Source organism: Pelecanus crispus, chromosome 2, assembly GCF_030463565.1.
Source record: "Pelecanus crispus isolate bPelCri1 chromosome 2, bPelCri1.pri, whole genome shotgun sequence".
NCBI classification, from domain to species: Eukaryota; Metazoa; Chordata; class Aves; order Pelecaniformes; family Pelecanidae; genus Pelecanus; species Pelecanus crispus.
Genome location: NC_134644.1, coordinates 28449719 through 28466960, shown reverse-complemented (window position 1 = coordinate 28466960; position 17242 = coordinate 28449719). Strand labels below are relative to the sequence as shown.

Sequence of the window (17242 nt, the reverse complement as noted above, 5' to 3'; positions counted from 1 at the left end):
AAAACATTTCTAGTTTGGGAATTGCTGATGCCTGTACAAATGTCTAGTGTCGCCCATATCCTGGTAATTACTGGTGAAGACAGGGAGGTCTCTCTTCATCTGAAGGAATGTGGTCTCTTAGTTCTTTTTTGCCCCTGTTAAGCAACCTGTAATGGTTCTTGCATGACTAAAGTTGGCCTAGCCCTTGGTCCCAAGCACTTAGGGACAACTGGAGCATCCTTTCAGTATCTGGACTCTACTAAATATGGACTGTAATGTTCTAGTCTCCAGTTCTTTTTAGGGAAGCACTAAACTGTCTATTGCTTTCCCATCCCCATTTTTCATCTGAGGTGCTCACAATTCTTACAATTTATGGTCTGCTGACTATTCATCTTAGAGAGCACATAAGCTTTGAAGGATTCCTTTCAAAACTGCCTATGGGATGTCAGTAGGAGGACAGTAAGTAACGTCCATGCATTAAAATGGATTCCTGTCTGTAGGAGCCAGAAGAAAGATGTATCTGCTAGAAATGTTTAACTACACACATAATTTGCATGCTGACTGCAGAATTTCTTTTGCACTGGTATTTTTTTAATCTAGTCTCATGAAACCAGAAGAAAGTCTGGTTCTCCCTCTAACTCTGCCTTGGTTTTGAAGACAGTTTTCTTTCAAAAGGGGCAGGATTTTTCTGTTACAGAGTATACCTGTAGATTCACTCTTTGGCTTTTGTGTCTTTGCACTGACTGCTGATAAAAGATTGAAGACTTGTGGCTATACACAGGGTTATCTTTACATGAGTCAAATAAACCTCCTTGCCTTGCACAGCCATTTGAGGAACCTTGCTCCTGTGAGTGCTCATTTTTTAATCCAAACTTCTGGGAAAGAGCAGCTGAGATTTCTAAAAGGTATCTGTATATTAAACCAGCTCAAGAAACCCTACCTCTTTGATATGGTCACGGTAAAGTTGTAGAAGCTGGGTCTATTTGAAGCCACACTCAGGTGGAAATTACAAACATTCCTAATGGTTCTGGATGTGGACAAACACAGTGTAGAAAGCTCACCAGATGCTTTCAACTCTTTCTGATCACTTTTCCTGGTGAATGGCCCTAACAGCAGCTGGGAGCACTGTCCATCGGTAGTTAAAGGGAAATTGTGTTTTTTCTTATAGAATGGTGAATGAATTTCACATGAAGTAGTAAAAGAATAAGACGCTTGCCTGGAGACTCAGACAGGCAGGCCCATAAGTTCATAGGTAGAGTAATTTCTTCAACATAGAGATTTGGTTTTGCCTATGACTCAGGTTCTGAAAAACTTGAGGGACAGCTACCTATTCTTTTTAGCGGAACAGTTTATCCTAAATACCTCTGCAGGTAGGCATTTCTAAATTATTTAAATTAACTATTTTTTTCAGATGCTTTGGGTAGAGAAGTTCCATTCCAAACTAGAAAATATTAATTTTAGCTCTAGTGCAATTGAAAAAATGCTTGATTGGCCTGAACTCAACTAAGATGGCAATCACTCTTGGACTATGATCATATTTAAGTACACAATTATAAGCACATATACAGCTCCTAAGGAAAAAGGGAAAATTGTTTCTGCATGTGGAAACAGCATAACTATGGCAATGACAGGAAGAAGGGGAAAAAGTACCTTGCAAATGATTCAGAGAGAAAAGTCTGAATCAACAGGTACAAACAAGAGCAATGTAACTGTACATGCGCATTAAAGTGTCACAATAATAACATTTCATCTGTAATGAAATAGTTATTTGTATTGTGCTTCAGGCAACAGAAATAGCAGCTTATCTTTTCAAGAGCTTCTTTAAATAGTTGGTTTTTTACTCAAAGACAAAGATGGCTTTGCTGAAGCTTCTTATTGATGAAACTAAAAAAAGGAAACTTAAATTATGGTCTTTTCGAGTCAACAAAGCAAATGAAAATCACATAAAACCAGCTCAACTGGAAAGCATTTTCAACATAATTCTTGCAAAGAAATGATAAACAAATAACAAAAAGAGCTGACATATACCCAAGTTCAGAGTCAGACTGGAGCTGCAGCACTGAGGGGTCTGTGTCCCATTGCAAGGTCCTAGGGTGGTAATCAGCCGTGCAGCACAAAGTGGGGGGAAAAAAAGAACACACAGAATTAACTGAAAGGATGAACAAAACCCCATCTCATCAGTTACATGCTCTACGTAGTACATTCAGCCTCCAAGTGCAAGGGACAGCCACAGTATGTCAAACAAGGTTTGTATGTCAAACTGTGACAAGGCAAGCAACTTATTAAAATTACATATTATTGGTAAACAAAGGGAAGAAGCTGGGTTTCCTTTCAGATATTGGTTAATGAAACATTTTTTTCTTTTTCTGAAAGATTTCTACCTCTCCAATGATGGTTGATGCATTCACAATAATCTGTAAAATCTGCAGGCACAATTTATTGTAATCATGTTTTTATGATAAGGTGGACTGAGCACTAGCCATGAACTCCGTTGAAGAGTCTAGCCCTTCGCACATTCCTGAGATTGACGGTAAGCCATCCTATAAAACAGTGCTCTCGACTCAAACATCACACAGTGCGTATGCCAACAAATGGCACACTGACACCAGCTCTGACATATTCTGTGGGCATCTGGGACAAACAAACAAATTCTTCTTCTTTTCCTCCAGATAAAATTTCTGGGGAAGGGGGGAATGACACATCTGGGGAAACCAGATCTATGGCAGTCTCTTAATGGACTGCCGTCATATGGGACTGTCACCAAATGTACAAATGCTCCAGAGGTGTGGTCTGAAGTGAAGATGTTGTTCCTTGCATTGCAGTACAACTTGCCATCCTACCATCTCTGAACCACTTTGCAAACACTCACAGAGCCTTTCTGGAGTCCTGCAAAATACTTATTATCCCCCAATTTAGAAATACAAAAATTGACATATTGAGGCCAACATTTTCAAAAGTGCCCACTCATTCCCTGGCTCTTGATTTTACTTTGTTTTTTCTCCCTCAGAAAGCCACATCTCATATGCAAGAAAACTGCCAGAATCCATGACAGAATCAGGAATACAAGTTTGGCTCCTGAGCACCTTTTGCTGTAGTATGAACACTAGATTATGCATTGCTCTCACTAGCAGAGGCTAAAGCAAAGGAAAGCACTCCTTCACTAAAGCAAGCAAGTCATGCAGACACACTGGATAATGATAGTCCTCAAAATTAAAAACTCCCCCTCATTTCTTCTGAATACAAATTTAGAGGATACAGAGAACATAATATTACTGGGTTCAGCCAAAACCAGCCATATAACCAGCCATGCTCAATTTACACAAGCCTTTCTGCAACAATAGCAACCTCTGCCAATGAATCACCCATATAAACTAACAAGTTATTGAATTAGGTTAGAAATAGATCTCTTAAAGCCATATAATTATGCTACCTCCTGTACTCTTAGTAAATTCACCCATTCTATTACCAACTCACTCTCTGGAGAGACAGACAAGGGCATGTGCCGCATTCTGTCATGTCAGAGTGAAAGAGAATCAATCTCAACACCCTGTATGTACAAAAAGAATGAAGAATTGTAATGCAAAGGTGCTTTCCCATGCAACACGAGGGCACTTATTCCCCTCAACTTCTATGATCCATAGTGATGTGTATTGGCATGAAGGACTTTACAGTGATACAGAAAGACTTCTCCAAAATCAAACTATTACAAAAGGGTAAGACACAAAACAATACAGTAATAAAGAACAGAATTTTTCCTTGTAACTTGACTATAGCTCAAGTACAGTGGAAAGTGGACATAAGGATCTGAATGCCTGATGCAAGGCAAAGGCATCAGTGACTAATGCATTATAGATACGCCATTAAATGTGCTATCTGTGTGAAAATGACTCTTGTAATGTCACCAAGGTCAGTAGCATATATTAGGACCTGCTATGTAGATTCCAGTTTCTAATCTTATAGCTGCCTAGGGGCTACTTATACATGCATATCCAGGTTTTCCAAACACTTAAAAGGAAACATACATAACTCATTTCAGTTTCACCCCCCGGCCTCCATCCACTTTCAAATCTACAAAATTTCCCAAGGGATAAAAAACATTCCGTCAGAAAGAACTCCATTATCATCTGATTAAAACAAGAGCTTGCAACAGGTCTCTAAAGAGGTATAGCTCCTACATTCCACCTCTTAAGAATCCAGACCAAGTTATAAAAGAAGGCACATTTACTTCGTACTCAGCTGAATGCCTAAACAAAATAAATGCAGAGATTTCACACGCTCAAGACAGCACTCAAATCCCCAAAATAGGAGAATAGCAACACCTATGGTTCAGGCCATCATTTTGTTACATGCAGACCAGTCAGTACATGTAGTGGAGATGTGTTCTTCCCTTAAGTACTTCATTATCTGGGTTCTGGCATAGAGACTTCACCATTCCTGACATCGATACGTACTTCTAATAGCAATTCGCCTGATTACACCTGTTTTCAACAGTTTTAGTGCATGTGCAAAACATTTCCTAGATTTGTGCTCCAAATGGTAATTGCTCTCTCTGCATCATGTGTCACCACTTGCAAAGGCTTGAAAAATAGATGAGCAAGCAATCTGCTGTGTTGTCCTCTCAAGCTTGGCTGAGCAGTATTATTGCAGAAAATGAGGCTGCAGGTAGCAGATCTTCAGGTTTCAAGTCTCTTGCCCTGTGAGACACAGAACGCAAGTGGCTACACTCACATTGGCTGGAGAGCACAGGGAGTGACAGATGTTTCAAGGAACAATACTGATTTGTCCTTTGCCTCTTCCTGGCACCTGAAGAATGTCTGCAGATCAAAATGAAAGTGAGTGAACAGTAAAGATGTAATCTGGACCTCCAATTTAGCCAGTTCCCATGGCAATAACATTGAAAAAGAAACAAATAGGTTCTTTGTGGATTAGCAACCCAAAGATGATGTTGAATAGCCTGTGCCATCATCCAGACTAGGAAATTAAAGCTAATCTGTTTGTGATGAGCAGACGTAGCATATGACATTCCTTGATTATCTGGATGCGCATCACCATTATGCTTGTTCTCCTGTGGACAGCTCTTAGTGGGGATTGTGAAATGCCATTGGATCTCAATGAAAAAGTGGTGCCAACCTTTTCCAAATCTAGTGCACGAGTTCTTTCTCCAGAGATTTCTTCATGAAGAAAAGGATTATGTGCCGTTCCTCTTTTTTCTTTCTTCTTCATAAAAGAAAACTGAAATCAGCTTTGGGACTTCCAGTCACCCAAAGCCAAGGGCAGAGGGAGTAACATTACAGAGCCCAAAGCCAAGGGCATGGTCCAGGAGAACTGCTTGACCGGCAGGTCAGCACTCAGGCAGAGGTGCTCCCACTCTGGACCCTTTCAGAGAGCACAAGCTGGTGAAAGTCCCCCTAAATGGATTCAATGGATTTTGGCACAGATCTATGTGGAAGAGATACAAAACATTTTACCTTAACATTTTTATGGGCAAAAGAGATGAGCGTTAGACAAAGCAGGGAAAAGCAGTGCTTGCTTGCACTTTCCAGTCTTTCCACAAATCTCCTGCGGACCACCTGAGCTGACCCTCCCCCTGCGAGTGCACACAGCATGGGAAGGGTCCCTGGAAACGCACCGAGCATGAGCAACATGGTCAGGACTAAGCCAGATCAGCCCATTCCCACCACCCGGACAGCACAGACACTATTTTATATGAGAACTACCCAACATTGTTTCAAAGCTGGTTGCTACGTAAGTCTCCCACATAGTGACAAACAATAGCCCTGCTATCAATCTTCCTTTTAGATGTTTGGTGCACAATGGCTGCCCTTGGCTGACTGCAGGATAAAAAGCTGTAACTATTATCAAATAACAGATTGTTCTAAAGCAGTGTGAAAGGAATGAGGGCTTTTAGATCTTGCACTAAGTAGACAAGGTACGAGTGTTATTACCTCTCTTTAAACTGATCTGTTTTCACTCTCTTCCTTTAGATAGGCATATTTTACTATTCTCTGTTTGCTCTGTATTATGATCTCAATAATCTATTTTTTTCCTCAAATTTAGGACAGCATTAATGTTGGTGCTGTTTCAGCTCTCAGTACTGAAAAAGTACCAGATGATTTTGATACAATGCATCTTCTTTCTCCCCAGTCAGTAGGGGAATAACCTGCAGAAAGAAACCAACGGGAGGAAGAGATCCAGATGTCATACATTCATTAAAGGACTGGATAGTAAAGCAACTTGTTACATTTTTCTATTCTGAACACTGTCCAAAGCGTTAGGGAGATATTCAGAGCACAGTTTTAAGAGGACAGAAACCATTGCAAAATTTAAAGTGGGAGGTGAAAAGAATTTGAACAGAAGCATTCCCTTTTCTGTACTATTATTACTATGGAAAACCAGGCACTCTGCCATCTGTTACAATGCCCTGTGGAACCTTACTTCCAGAAGATTTTATTCTGATTGCATAATGTCAATTATGTAGATTAAAAATGTGGAAAAGACTAAAATAAATAAACTAAAAATAAAATAAAATATTTGAACTCTTTTAGAAAGTTCCCAACCTCCGAATGCATTAATTAAGCATGGAGTCTGTCATCTGAAACCATCTGGAATCCGTGAGAACTTCCCAGCTGATTTAAACAACTTTCTGTCTGGCCTCAGTGATGGTATATGAAACATGTAAGGCATCAGTGCCAATACATATACTTATTAAATCACCATCATAAAATGATATTTAATATCCAGAATCATGGTCAGATGCAGTACAGCTTGGCTCTGGTAAATGCCCCAGTCCAACACTTTTCATTCAACCCATGTGCAACATGCTGAGAGCTTAGTTCTGACTCTGCTTCCCTGAAGCTAAAATCAAATCCTGCCTCATCTGTTGCTGGTGCTGCAGGCCATGTGTTCTGCATGACTTCTTTTCTCCCCCCACTCTCCCTTCCCAGGTCAAGAGCAACCAGGCCTGAAAATCCATGCTTTTGAAAAAGGCTACTCACAGAAATAACAGCAAACCCTGCTTTCCCAAGGGGCCTCTTGCAGGGTAGAAATCTCTTTGCCACATTGCAAATCACACCTTCAAGCAGAACTAGAGGAAAGCAAACACCATATTGTGGCATCTCCTGTCACCAAGAGCTGTTGTGCTTTCCAGACCAGGAGAAAACTGCACTGACAGTGTACCAAGTCCCAAGTTATCTGCTGAACTGAGATATCCATATGTATCCCTAATGAAGCACCATGAGACCTGACAGGTCCCAAACCCAGCCATATTCCCTTGCAGCAACAGCAATGTCCTAAAATGACCCTCTGTGTGGGAAATAGCTATGCCCTCCTAACCGTAAAATACAGCAGAGTGTGGCATGACTCTACAGATTAAGCTGCGCTGAGGTTTTCAAAGACAAAGGCCAATCCCATTACGCAGAGCATAGATTGTTACTAAACTGAGAGACAAGAATTGAAGGAGACACTCACTGACAACTTATGGAGTCATCCACAGCATATGAAGTCTCATAGCACCTGTGCTTACCAGAGTAAAGCTTCTAAAATTATATGAATGTTAGGAAGAAATCACTAGTCTCATTTTCCCCATCTGGGGTAGCAGGGGGTCTTGACATTACAAATGGGTATTTACACTATCTTCAGGCACCTAAATGAAGTGTTCCAGCAATGAAACATGTCACCGTGGGTTCTCTGCATAGGAACAGAAAGACAGGAGATTGCTCCATGCAGCAGTTCTGAGCACTCAAATCAGACTCCAACTGTGAGTAGACTTCAGAGGTGGTTGTCCACAGAGAATTTGGGGGAAACAGCCCAACTAACTTGAGTGGGTGACTTGAGAGGGTGAGTAAAGAAGATGGAGCCAGACTCTTCTTGGTGGTGCCCAGTGACAGGAGAAAAGGGAATGGACACAAACTGAGAAAAGGCAATTCCACTTAAACATAAGAAAAAACTTCTTTACTTTGAGGGTGGTTGTCATGGTTTAGTCCCAGCCAGCAACTCAGTACCACGCAGCCGCTCGCTCACTCCCCCTACCCTGATGGGATGGGGGAGAGAATCGGAGGAGTAAGAGTGAGAAACACTCCTGAGTTGAGATAAGAACAGTTTAATAATTGAAATAAAATAAAGTAAAATAATAATAATAACAATATAATAATAATAGTAATAATAATATACAAAGCAAGTGATGCACAATGCAATTGCTCACCACCTGCCGACCGATACCCAGACAGTTCCCGAGCAGCGATCGCTGCTCCCCGGCCAACCCCCCCCAGTTTCTATACTGAGCATGACGTCATATGGTATGGAATAGCCCTTTGGTCAGTTTGGATCAACTATTCTGGCTGTGCCCCCTCCCAGTTTCTTGTGCGCCTGGCAGAGCATGGGAAGCTGAAAAAGTCCTTGACTAGCATAAGCAGTACTCAGCAACAACTAAAAACATCAGCGTGTTATCAACATTCTTCTCCTACTAAATCCAAAACACAGCACTATGCCTGCTGCTAGGAAGAAAATTAACTCTATCCCAGCTGAAACCAGGACAGTGGTCAAACACTGGAATAGGTTGGCCAGGGAGTTTGTGGAGTCTCCATCCTTTCAGTGACTCAAAACCCAACTGGACACAGACTGAGTAACCTGATTTAAGTGACCCTGCTCTCAGCAAGCGGGGTCGCCTAGATGATCTCCAGAGGTGCCTTCCCACCTCAGCCACTCTTGGTGGTGTGATTCTGTGCTCTCCTTTTCATGTCCCTGCTAGCACCTGATGAAGAGCCAAGGGGCTAACAGCATTGACAGGAGAGCTACTTGAAAGCCTGCAAGGTTCAGTCTGCTTCTTGCTTTCTTTCTAGCAAAACAAATGAATTAGGAAAAAAGAGAGAACCAAAAAGCCCAAAACTGTGAAGAATAACAGGATTCTTGTTTTTTACTTCAATGCAATAAGGAGCCCCATGGTTAAAATGCAGGCCTGCATTACAATTTCCAAAAGATTCAGAATTGCTTACATTAAGAACTGTGCACCTGCACATGGATGATATACTGAAAAACAGGTTCCACCCAACTCATATATTCTTAAAAATACTGGATATAACAACTGTGAGATATGAGAACTGGTTTAAAATCACTAGTAGAATACAACGCTTAAGATGTGTTTGAATGCCTTTTTTCAATATGACAACAAATATTGTCACCAAATTACAATCCAGTATTATCTGCAATTTCAATATGTAATCTATCATGTATCTAGACTTTTTTTTTTTAAGGTCTCAATATTGCCAGAATGGATTTAAGGCTGCATAATTACTTAACTATAAAATTTTAAAGAGTTCTACCTACTTTGTTTCATCAGTTTCTCCAGAGCTCCTACTTCACTCTTCATTAATTAGAAAATCTGAACTAAGAAACTGTTGGTGAGAAATTACTGCAGATGTTTAAAAATATATATGTGTATAGATAAGCTGTTTGGTTTTATTCCTTTCATTCTAGATTTTTATAATCTTAATTGTCTCCACTATAAATTTCACTTGCTGATATTTTTTGTACATTTAAAATGTGTCTCCAAAACAAAATACATCAAGAAAAAGAAGATTCAAAGCTACTGCTCAGAGGTGGAAAAATACCACTTGCCTCACTTGATGCTTTGCATTTAAGCCACTACTCTGCTGCCATCTGTGCTCTGTTTTGCAGATCTGTTCCACTTTGAAAGGATTGGCAAAAAGAAAATACCTTCCTTGTGCTATTTGTTTTCTGAAAGCACATTATAAGCAAGATGGTTATCAGCAGTTAGGGAGGATTTGTGCCTCTCAACAAGACGCTCACTTATGCTTGTAGAGTAGTACGCTCTGACACCACCGCGGGTTCTTGTGTTTGGAGCTGGGCTGCTAATCATAAAATAAAATGCTGTAATACATTCAGCAAGCAAGGAGTTTGGCACCACTGTTGGAGCACAGCCAGATACTTGCGTTTGCATTTACACTTCCAAGCAGGCTGACACCTCTGACTTCCAGTCTTCCCCAATAAAAAGAGCAACTATGACCTCCCTGAGCACACAGCACTATCTTTCAGCTGCCTGGCAACCATAACAGCCCTACTCAGAAGGGCATGACTTTAAAATACTCTTCTTTTTTGTTTTAAGGTATATTTATAAAAAATCATGGACAAATAATATTTAAAACACATGTAGGTTCCAAAGTAATTTTTAAATCAAGGCTATGCTGCTGAATGTATTTAATAATTTTCAAAATCCATTTGACGTTTAAATCAGAACGGACAATTCTGGCATGCCTTTAATTGTAAAGGACATATGACAGGACCAACACCTCATTGATTCCCATTTCACAGAATTCCACTAATTAAATCAGCAGTTAAATTCACCCAATCTGCTGAACTTATTTGAGATATTTAAAGTTTGTCCTTTGATTCAGGTCTACATTACAGAATATGGTCTCCTGGCAATGTAATGAACCTTGTCATTCTCACAATTTATATGCTATAGCTACAGAAATCTTAGTCTGCAAATTAATGCTGTTTACCAGGAGGGTCACTGTCAGCAGCAGGCCGGATCTGCGAGGACAGAAGGTCAAACAGTTAGAAGCTTCTGCTGAGCCTGTGAACTGACACAGATTTACTGTAAGTGCTGGATAGTATGAGCAGTCATTTTGAAAGTGCAGTAATAAAAAACCATGTTCAGGAGGGGAAAGGGACAAGTTGTTTTGTTCTTGTAGCAAACCCTGAAAATTCTTTTTTAAAACAATATTTTCATCTTGGTTTTTACACCAAGAGTAAGTCTATGTGACAAAATAGAACTCAAATGGTCACAAATGTAAAGAAAAACTTGGCAGGAGAAGTTTTACAAATTATCAGCTCCTGCAGATGCTTTAAAGGAACTGCAGTACTCATGTGAGGACACTTAGTCCATGGATATGCATATAAGGAAAGTTTTCTCATAAACTTCAAGGGGCTTTGGATACAATCACATAAAAGCCAAAGTGACATTTATTAGTCAAATCTAGGAAAGACAATCCATAGCCTTTCAGAGGAGTCAAAGAGGTAACACAAAGGCTGGAACCTACAATTTTTAGGTCTGGTATTATTCAGCTGAAGCAGGTAGTGAAAGATTTCAGCAAATTTTCATTTTTGCTTCAGTGCTAAAATCCAGTAACTACTAGCTGGAAGAAGAGTTGGTGTTTCCCTTCCTTTATACAATTTATTTTGTGCTAGAAACAGCAAAATCATTTCAGAACAGGATGAGATTTTTGCTACAACTAGGTTGAAACAAGAGCTCACTGAGAGAGCTATCAAAAATTTTTCACATCAACAGTCAAAATGTCAAAAGTTTTCATGAACCAATTATCTGATTTTTAATAGACCAGCTCAGAAATCATATTCTGATTTTGAATTATTAAATAACTAAAATTTCTTAATCAAAATCAGTTTTAAATGGAAAACCAAAATGTTCTGCTTATGAAAAATTTAATATGGGATGCTTAAACTGTTTCAAAACTCCCTGAAAAAAAGAAAAAAAAATTATCTGGAGATCTACCAATATCTTTCCAGTGGCAGCAATTCCCATTTTACAGATTTGAAGAAAATTCCTAAAAAATGAGTTACTGAAGTAGCTATTCAGAGGCTCTTTGTATTTTTCCAGATTAAACATAAAATTGTGAATAGGGATTTTCTGAGAGGCTTTTCAATAGGCTAGTGAAGGAGAAAACATCTACACGCACAAGCTGTACCAGTTTAACTATATTAAACAGTTTAACATAGGAGGTGATCTCACACAATTTAATTAAATCAAGATGAAATTCTGTGCAAGAGAACTGTTTAAGCCGAGCTGGCCTTAGCAAGTAAATTGTATTGTTTTAAGAGGATTAGTGTTTTAGTCCCTAAAATCATCTGATTGCCTGACTAAATACATGCATGATATGCCTGGAAATAACTACAGAGAAGTAACTACAGCTGGGCTGATAACCTAAACGGTTAAGTGGGGCTTTATACATTAATATTATTTTCTTCTGGATGCAGCTGGGGCTCAGGTTTCCAAGGCATTTTATGAAGCACCCTGGGAATGGCAATCTTTCCTTCTCCTTTAATTTATAGCATGGAGATGCTTGCTAATGAGAAAAATAATCAAAGATCTGGAGGACTGAACTCTAGCCATCCTTTAGGAATGAAAGCATGAAAATCCTTAATGATGCCACAGGCTCACATGCTAAAAGGATTGCAGATGATTCTAATTAATACGGACCATTCTGACTTTGTAACTGGCATGCACTGAAAAACACTCCCTACTTTCTAGGTCAGATGTACAGACACTTGAAAGCAACTGCCAAGTATCAGTCCCTAAGGTGTCTGCTTATGTTTATAGGCTGGAAAAAAAAAAAAACCAAACCTGGCAGGGAGAGGTTTCAGATATCTAGGCCTAAATACACATTGAATATAAAGGAGAAGGATTGTGGTTCTTCTTGTGCAGGGACAGAAGGAGGGAAAAGACTGCAAGAAACCTGCCTTACTCCAGCCTCGTATACTAATCCATGCAGGGCAAGGCATGATGTGTGCAAGCAGCTCAATGCAGCCACTCTCACCCAGCAGCCCATGCTCATGGACCGGGCACCAGCCAGCCCTGTTACTGTCCTCTAAATGGGCTGGGGGTGGGAAGCGTGAGAGATTTGCAGCGTCGCTTTAAAAAGCAGCAGAGTTCCTAGGACAAAGATAGCTGAGACAGCCAGGGTTTCCCCCAACCCCGGCCAAGGGGAGGAGGCTGACGCTGTCACTCCTTCACAGATGCCAGCATGATTCAGGTCAAGAAGGCTTAAGGCACAATTCGGCCTCTAACAGTGTTGGAAACTGTAAGATAGAACATGGGTGCCAAGAGATCCTGACGATGGTGTCGTAGTAATTATATGGGAAAAACTGTAACAACTGGGGTGTTTATTTCTGCCTTACCATGTAATGGCAAACATCCCATACCAATCCCAAAGCCACCAAAATGAAGTGGCAATGCCAGCATCCCACAGGTTATCCCGTTTGCCTCTAGCCACCAAGCAAATGTTTCTCTTGACTCTCTACTGTGAAAGACTCATGTCTGCACTACACAATGGTCCCCAGGGTTGCAATCCTTCTTTTTCTGAATAAAATACCATTCCAGTGAAGGTCACCATAAAGCAGTTATTTCCCCTCAGTCTTTCCTGTAGCTCCCTTAGTCTTTACATTGTTCTGTGCTTCCCTTTGGCTCAGCCCATTTATGAAATACGTATGCCACTAAAACAGCCATTTAAAAATCATTTTGTACATATAAACTGAGCTTAAAAAAACACCATAAAAAAAATTTTCTACTAATAATCATTACAGCTGCTGCTCCTGAGGCAATACAACACAGGCCCACTTGTACTGGTCGCAGTTGAAGAAGGATCCCTATCATTTATGAACATGGTAACACAATGAAATGCTGGTAATGCAAAGCTGAGTGGAAATGATGAAACAGCATCATTGCACAGAACCTGTCAAATGCATTTACTTAATGATAAAGTAGCTAAGCCCTAGGTGATACCATTATGTTAGCAGAGGTTTTAGCAGATCTTACAGAAACATGGTTTTGTTAGATGTCTACAAGAGATGTTTCCTATCACTAAAGAGAAGATAGGAACTATGCTGCATGGACTGTAAAAGATGATCTACTACAATAATCCGACCTTCCCATATAAATGAAATAGAGACCAGGATCCACCTTCTTTTGCCTTCTTTATCTGTCTAATTAAACAGCAAAGCAGACATTTAAAAGGGAGAATGGCATTCTGATACCCTTTCTTCAGCTTGTCAATGTGTCATATTACTGTAGTAGGTAAGGAGCTGTTTAAAAATAAAACAGTGAAAATAAAAGCTGAGTTGCCAAGTCTGACTTTTCAGGCAAAAAGCCTAAGAAGCGCAGAACCTAAAGACTTTGGTGACATTTAGATACACTCATGAGAGATCAGCAAACAAAATCTTTGTGATTTTAAATATTACGTAGTAAGAGCACACTTCTTAACTAGAGGTGCCTTTTTTTTTAACTTGACTGACAGTGAGCAAGATTCAATACAAAACTGTAAAAGTGTAAATACAATGATGACATGCTCTGACTCACTCAGTGCCCAGATGCTCCAGAGCTACCTCCTTCCTTTTGATTTTGAGAGTCAGACATGAAGCAATGCAGGATTAACACACGTCTCGTGTGTATGTTTAGATATTGCATTATAAAGCAAAACACCTAATAACTATACAAAAATGAGTAAATAATATGCTGCAGAGAAAAAGGACTGGAATTACATCTGTTTCTCCCTGCACTTGGCCAGTACAAACTGAGGGTGGACATCAACACAGTGAAAGAAAACATATCCTAGCGTATTTCTTTTTATACCCAAATGGCTCGAAGTGGTCATGGTAGATGGAAGAAACTCAGAATCACATCTGATGAAAACATACATGAATGCAGACTAATATTATCAACAAACTTCAAAATAGAATGAGAGAGAAGAAGACATGCTCTTGACTATCAGTAAGGACATCCAACCTAATGTGACAGCTGCTACTATGTTGTCTGGAATACAACTGGGAACACATTCAGAGGTCACAGTAACTGCAAGATGAACTGACATAGTGGACAAAAAACTATGCCAACAGCTGAAGCCAAATACAGATCCTTAGAGAAAAGTCCTCCAGCATTACAGACAGCTGTTCTATTTCTAGGATTGCTCATGTACTGTACTTTATCTAGAAATAAGAAACTGTAGTGATGACGAGGCATTCAGGATTCCAGAGTGGTCTGAATTCTATGGCATATGACTGCTACAAAAATGGCATATTACTGCTACAAAACCTTGTTGAGAAATCCAATTTCCCTTTATTTTTTTCTTTTCTTTGCTACCTAATGCTATGTTCAAACTCATTCTCACTGGAACTGTCATTAAATATTTACATCTTCATCTAAATAAGGACTAACCCTGCTTTACTGCAAGTAAACTTCACATACCGAAGGAAGCTAACCGATTTCAGTGCATCAAACACATCTCAAAACTGTGATAGCAATGGAACAACAACATAATTCAGGGAAGAACCATTTAAACTAAGTATTATGTAGTGCCCTAATCCAAGTAAGAACAATAATTATAGAATGAGCAGCTGTAGCCAGACAAACCCACCAAAACCAATGGACTGTGAGAGAAATAGTACAAAATAATCCACCTTGCATGATTTTACAGCAGATAAAACACCACATTGAAATAACCATCCTCTGAAAGAAGCTACCAGAAGATGAAGAATGCTTCCTATTATCTTTGTCTTTATGGAAGCCCACAAAACAATCAAGTATCTAAATGTACGGGCAGCAAAATATGCAAGTTAGAAAGTGAAAGAGCACAGATGAAGCTGTTGCAGAAAGAAGGGCAACCATTAACCTTTACACGCCCAAGACAGCTGAGCCCGGTGCAGTTTACTGAGCAGATGGAAGGTGGGAAACCTTATACGCAGCCTAATGGGATTCTCATGTTCCAGTACAAAATACACAGAGGGAAGTGCTGCATGCATGGGACTTCACTGCACGCACGCACACACAACCCAGCTCAATAATAAATGGGATGCTACTGTGCAAACCTGCCATTGTAGGGTAATGAAGCAGCTGGGAACATATAGGAGCAGTGAAGGATACAGGGAAAAAATGGACCATACAGATAAATCACACCTTGGTCCACAAATGCAACTCCTCCAAGCGTGCAATATGCCAGGGTGAACAAACAGAAAGCCTGTGGGTAATACAAGAATACATACCAATGCAGGCTAGTATTAGCACAAGAGCTACCCAGACACAGGAGCACATCCTTCCAGCACAAACATATTTCTGCTATCTTATGTTGAGCCGGTATGCAAAGCATGAACAGACCCTAGTGCTCTGGCTCTACCTGTGACAGGACATGGGTTTTTCCAGAGAGCTGGCTCAGCCCACCAGACCTGGTATTGCACTGCCTGGCTCTGAAGTACTGTACAAGGTCTGTCCTTGTGTATGCTCCCAGACAACACAAACATGCTGTTCATGGGTGTGCATGGTGAGATGATGAGATTCATGAATGTCTAAGGCATGCTGAATAGTAAAACATGCCTCCCCATGGGCACTGTTTCACGACAGTTGTACTATGATAGCTAGCATCCAATCTGGCACACTAAGGTAGCAAAAGTTCAGAGTACCTACTAGGGAGGGCTGAGATGCATACAGCTATCATGAAGAAGCTCCATACTGATAGTCTTGAAGAGGCAGATCTGTCTTTCACACCATGTTACAGCACAGAAGCTTTCAGCAAATGCCTTTAACTCAGTCCTTTTCTTCACAACATTTACTCAAATCTAGTTAGCTGAAATCTACCTTTCAGTTGTGCATGTCTGTATAAGCTGACCATCAGCAATAGGACACTGGGCATCAATGTCCCTAAATAAAATACTTACCCTGAAAGAGCCAAGCACACTCTATTCCAAGCAGGATCTTCATGGAATCCTACAACACTGTCTTGTGGAAAATGAGTCATGTCTGAATAGATCATAACAGAAAGCCCTGTGAACTAATAACCCATCTATCCAGAGATAGGTATCTCTTCAGGCTGTGATGTCATTTTCCTGTCCTATCTGTGTAGCACAAGCAACACTGCCATCAGAAGAACAGGGTGTGCAAAGCAATGTGGAGATAGGCAAGTCGCTCTCTGTGCAACAACAGGGCTCTAATGAATCGTTCAGAGCAGCCTGATAACTAAGAGCAGCGCATACCCAACCTATTTCTTAAGTGCACAGTGGTAGTAAAGTCTTCCAGAATCTGTGGATCTGCAAGACCACCAAATAAAAAAGTTGGCTCTCCTGTCCAACTGAAAGCATTCAAAGAAAACTGTCAGTAGTTTCTAGCACTGCTATTCATCTAACATCTTCTCATTCTTACTGTTGCTGTCATGGCTCAGGGGGAAGCTGGAACGCTCCTGAAACCTAGTCTTATCCTGAGTGAAAAGGCTATGACAAACAGAAATGTGGTACTAAAGATCAAGCCGCAAAAAAACCCATAAACCCCTGGGCTGCACAGGACGGAAATGGTTCCATAATTTAGTGCTATTACACAGCATACCCTACACCTTCTCCTAATAAGCTTAATGGCATCAGGGAAAAGACAACGTTGCTCTAGCTATTGTGCTGGAGATAATGGACAATGGTCCTGCAGGATAGCAGCACTACTAGTCTATAGATCGTATGGAAGAAGGGACCATTGTGACCA

The 17242-nt window shown here is 40.3% G+C and overlaps 1 protein-coding gene across 4 annotated transcripts in view; it reads right to left on the bottom strand.

Annotated features, from left to right (window-relative positions):
* Positions 1–17242, bottom strand: part of DYNC1I1 (dynein cytoplasmic 1 intermediate chain 1) — a 180476-nt gene that overhangs the window by 154500 nt on the left and 8734 nt on the right. For 2 of the 4 annotated variants that reach the window (XM_075704604.1, XM_075704605.1), the window contains exon 4: positions 2008–2067. The exons of the other annotated variants lie outside the window; for them this stretch is intronic. In XM_075704604.1, the coding sequence (XP_075560719.1) occupies positions 2008–2067 (60 nt within the window). The remainder of the gene's footprint in view (positions 1–2007; positions 2068–17242) is intronic. 4 annotated transcript variants of the gene reach the window in all.